The sequence below is a fragment of the Elephantulus edwardii genome, unplaced genomic scaffold, assembly GCF_000299155.1.
Source record: "Elephantulus edwardii isolate Elephantulus edwardi_28Jun2011 unplaced genomic scaffold, EleEdw1.0 scaffold00328, whole genome shotgun sequence".
Taxonomy (NCBI): Eukaryota; Metazoa; Chordata; class Mammalia; order Macroscelidea; family Macroscelididae; genus Elephantulus; species Elephantulus edwardii.
Window position 1 is genome coordinate 2119555 of NW_006400078.1, and position 5313 is coordinate 2124867.

Consider the following 5313-nt stretch of genomic DNA (forward strand, 5'->3'; position numbering starts at 1 on the left):
AGATGTGACTGATACAGGAGGAGATTGTTCCTCCTTCTCCAGCAGAGCATTTGGTGGATTTGAATCCTGTACCTCTGAGAATGCAGTGCAGCTTCTTGCCACTAGGCCACCAGAGCTCAGTAATTTCTCTTTTAAAGTGAAGAAGAATCAAAAGTCATCATTCAACCCAGAATATCTAAATTCAGACATTAAGGCATAATATAGACTGGAAGATTCCAGTATCATCAGTCTGGATTAAAAGCAATAGATTGTCTATGATGTTTCCTCAGGAGCAGATTAAACGAAGCAAAAATTTTAGGATGTTAATTTTATCCCATTATGTTTTTATCCTTCTAAGGTCAAAGTGTTCCACTAAACCAGTACCCAGGCTGTGACTAAAGCGTGAGTAGAAGCTGAGACAACAAATTGTTTGCATGCAACTTCTAAATCTGCCTTGTTACTTGTTTGGTTTTTTTTCTCTCTCAAAACCAACTGATCTGTATTTGGGGTTAATTACAGAAGCACAGTTTCAGCAGAACTTTGTCCTAAGTGAGAATTAATGATGCGCATCAATCTCACCCAGACTGCTGGCAGTGTTCCCCAGAGATTTGTAACTTCCACACTGATTCTCTTCCCTGCTGGCTGGCAGATTAAAAAAAAAAGCAAGCCACACTTTAATCTCTAGGTTAACCAGCCCTGGGGTGGGGGGATCAACTGATCTGTTCAGTGTTCCTTGGCAATACAGAACTACCCTTGCTTTTGAGAAAAACCTCAGATGAACTCACATTAAAGGACTGTGACTAGATAAGTTAGTATTTTAGTAACTCAGTGGAAGAATACTTTCATACTTTTCTGGGTTCATTCTCTCTCCAAGACAGGTAAGTGCAAATCAGTAAGTTAAATGTATTCTGAGGGTAGGGTGTTTGACCTGCTATATTCTGTAGATGAATCTTAAGAAATACTCAAAACTGTACCTGAAATTTATGCCCAATGTTCAACCAGCTTCATCCTACTCTACTGATTAATCTGTATTCAAAATTGTGAAATAAAGGGTTGGTTTATAATTAAGTTTTATTTTAAGGGATTTAGGGGCAATAAAATTTGTGCCTCATATTCCCAGTTACAGCCTCTTTCTCAACATTTCTTTAAATTAATGCACAAAAAAATTACAGACTTGCCTTGTGAGGTCGAAAATAGAGATACAGGCTGAGAGGAAGAGGAAGAAACAAAGGAATCTGAAAGAAAATATACAGCATGAGAATTTGACAACCTCACACAGGAATTTTATCTTTACCCTTTTTCTTTTGGCCAAGCATCATTTCATTGGGCTTATTAGCAAGAGAATAAAAACCCAAATCTTCACTTCTAATTACTATTTTCACTCACCTGGCAGCAAAACCTTTTATAATCTTTAACCATTCCTAAAAATCAATTAAAATTTTTTTACATTCTCATCTTTAAAGGAAAAACGGAGGAGCCCCTAATATTTTTAAACAAAAATGATCTCAAGAATAATTATACTCCCCTCTTCTGTATGGAGAAGGAAAAATATGTATCTGAGTATTAAATAATACTTTAATCATTTTAAACTCATTTTGACATGAGAATCTAAAAATATATGGTTGGCAAATATGCAAGTAAACCCAGAATGACAAATAAGCAAATCACAATCTATTGAAAAAAAGACTATGTGAAAAATCCTCATCTTCTAAAAATCATTTCTAAGTATTTTCATGCATATACTCAGCAGTTATACTTCTAAGAATTTAATCTATAGATAAATATACTTACATACATGTACAAAGACATGTATATAAGAATATTAATTCATAATAAAATTTGTGTATACATACTAGAATTAGTCTACACAACTACTGCAGTAAATGAAATAAATTCTTATAACCACACAATGGAATATGTGCTACCATTTAAAAGAACTACATGTGCTGATGTGGAATAAAAGTTGATTAAGGTTTTTTCCCCTCACCAGAGCTAACTTTTTATTAAGTTTTTTAAAAAACAAGCTCTAGAAGTAGTCATCTTCATTTATTTAGAATGAGTACTAACTAGAAACAATGACCTTCTATAGCAAAAAAAATAGTCATGTGTTTAATAAAACCCTCCAAAAAGAATCCTAAATTTACTGATCTTTTTCCCTTGAAATAAAAAAAAATATTTCAATAAATGTTAGAAATATACTTAATCCCAAAGGTACATGGTTCTAATCCACCAGATGCTCTGCGGGAGAAAGAGGGACAATTTCCTCCTGTACCAGTCAGATCTGATTTGACAGTACACGCACAAATAATAATAATTTTTTTTTAAAAAAAGGAAATATATTTAAAACTTGATCTATAAGACTATATCTAAGTCTTTCCCCCTCATCCCAAGACAGGGGCAGGACGGTTCTCTGCTCTCTGAGAACATCTTTCTCTTTCACGCCTTTAAACTGTCATAATCTCTACTAGCCAGGCCTGGGAACCTCTTAGAACCCCAAGAGGTTCTTTTTTGCTTAAATTCCTTTTCACCACTGACACCCTGATGCATTCACTTGTCTTTTAAAGGTCACCCTGCCCCTTCCTCATGGGGACCTAGCTATTCCCGTGGGAGGTGAATAAATCCCTGGGAGCAACATCTCTTGCACATAAAATTTTGGGGCTTCTCTGGGATCACTCTTCAAATTGAGACTGTGGTTTGTTTACTGCTTCCCCCCTAATTGCTGGAGATGCTGAGAGCTCCTACAGCTGCTGGAGGCAGGGAGAATTTTGAATAGTTGATTCACTGCAAACTGACAACCAGAGAAGTTGTGGGATGACCTCCAGGAAATCATCCATAAAAAGAGGCAAAAGGTCTTTACAAAGACAGGAAAGACAGACAGAAAAGACCAAATGACAGGACAAAAAACAAGACCAACAAGGGGAAGGATGCTAATAAACAGAAGATTTTAAATGTAGTTCAAATAAAGCAAATTATTTTCATAAACTGTGCAAAGAACTGTTGAATGGATTGTTTGCTGTGTCTGTATGAAATCACACTGGTTACTTAAATAATTTTTTTAAAAAAGACTGTATCAAAGGATTGGGCCACATCTTTTATCTGTTAAGTCCTAAACTTAAAAACCCAAACATTTGGGATATTAGTACTAAAGCAGAATTCAGTTGATAACATTATAACTTAAAGCTAGAATTTTAAAATATACTGCTTTTTAAATTAACTTAAAACGAAATATCACATTTGCTACAAATTAAAAACAACTTTTTTAAAAAAGAAAACATGTTTACCTGTTTGTTTTCCAGATGACTTCATGTTTGCATGTATGTACTTTGAACATTCAGTCCCTACCAAGTGATGAGTTCAAATCTAAACAAACCTGAAAAACCAAATGTTAAACCAAATGCCAAAAAGTAAAGTATGCTCACCTGATGGAGTCAATCCTATTCCTGTGTCAGCTGTTTCGTCTTTACACTTCCACATAACGGAAAATTTCAGCATGCAAAGTCTCATGCCCAGCGTCTATTCTGATTCATATCACTGATAACTGGTAATAGTATGCAATGGGACTGCATGAAACCTTCCAACTTATAAAAGTCCACTGTACTCACATTCCATACTTGTATGACAGAGAACTGAACCCAAGAATGGTGATCTTAATCCTCAAATGATATTAGGTCATACGTTTTCTTCAGTACTCAATTCAAAGTATTATGTTAGCACTTGGAGATGTAGATGGAATAGGATAGACACACATGTGCTTGAAAAGGAAATAAAACCTGTAGAATCATACTGTGTTCAGGAAAAGCAGTAGAGGCAGTGACTAGGGTAAACTGAGACTGTTACAGAAAAGATGACGAGCCTGGTATTAAAGGAGATTCTTCTGGTAAATGAGATGAGAGGGCATGTGGGAAGTAGGAGAGGAATGGGGGGATGGTACACTGCTCAAATTCCAAATGATCTTAAATGTCATGTAATAGTACTTGGGTTATTTCTTATGTGTAATTAGAAAATTCTTACTGATTTTCTGAGGAGAGATTGACAATGTCACGTGTGATAAAAAGTACTCTGACTGCAGGGTAGAACGTGAACTGAACTGAAAAGAGATTGTAGATTATTGAATTACCTTGCTCAAAAAATGGTTTGATGGTGATTAATTTAAAAAACATAATGCATGGGAATAACTGTATGAAATACAATGTGAATGAAGAACAATGTGAAACACAATGTACATAACTTTGTGAGCAAACCAATATAAAATAAAAATAAACAAAAAAGAAAAGTTTAAACTAAAATAGTGAGAGAAGGAATAAGGGAGTGAGTCTGACAAAACAAAATGGACAGGATTTGAAATCATTTGGCCAGATGACAGAGATTGAAGAGGTAAAAGTTAAGGCTGAGTAAGGAAATGCGTATCAATTAGTTGACGTAGACAAGACACATCTAACATTAACTTTCAACATAAAATCCACATTCAAGTCCTTTCTAAACATGCTGTAAGGAGGGACCCGTCCTTGGAGAAGGGACATCATGCTTGGGAGGGTGGAGAGACAGCACAACAAGAGAGGAAGACCCTCACTGAGATGCACTGACCCAGTCACTTTGAGTCGCAAAGGACTCAACGGCACATAACAACAAAAAAATAAAAACCACAGAAATGAGATCAAACAAGTATGGGTAAAATACCTCAAAAAAAGGTAAGATGTGAATATAAATATCTGAGCATTTATACCTGAGAGAACAGACATGCCCAGGATGATCAGAAGATGTTTTATAATGGAATTTTGAGGCTGAATAGTATTTTGAAAATTGAAGAAAATCGAACCAGTAAAGGAGACAGAGGAATCAATATAAAATAGAATGGTGTCATTTAGAGGAGATTTTTAACTGAAAACCAAACTGATGGTTGGGAGTCAAGTCTCCTAAGAATCCTATGAGAGAGAAGCACAGTCTCATGGGGTTTCCGAGGCTGTAAATCTTTATGGAAGAAGACTGCTGGATCTTTCTCTTGATGAGCTGCTGCTGGTGTTTTCTAACAGCACAACTTTGGGTTAGCAGCCAATTTCTTTAACCACTGTGCCACCAGGGAACCTAGAAAAGGCTTTAGAGTGAATAAACTGTCAAAAGCCATGAAATAATCAAGTCAAGAGACTTGGGAAGGGTCACAAAAGTAAGCCATCAGGCAATTTGACATTGATGACTACAGTTAAGGGTGGTATGGACAATTAGCCAGATGCAGAAAGAAGTATGAGGAGGCAAAAGGTGGAGCCATCAGTTACAGAATGACAAACAGGGCAGCCAGCAAGAGGGAGGACAGGGCTGAAGGAGACAGCTGGTTTTGTC

At 36.1% G+C, this 5313-nt stretch overlaps 1 protein-coding gene across 4 annotated transcripts in view; it reads right to left on the reverse strand.

Moving 5' to 3' along the window:
• Positions 1 to 5313, reverse strand: part of RTN3 (reticulon 3) — a 69167-nt gene that overhangs the window by 49101 nt on the left and 14753 nt on the right. Inside the window, exon 2 of one of the 4 annotated variants that reach the window (XM_006901516.1) lies at positions 1158 to 1214. The exons of the other annotated variants lie outside the window; for them this stretch is intronic. Coding sequence (XP_006901578.1) covers positions 1158 to 1214 — 57 coding nt within the window. The remainder of the gene's footprint in view (positions 1 to 1157; positions 1215 to 5313) is intronic. 4 annotated transcript variants of the gene reach the window in all.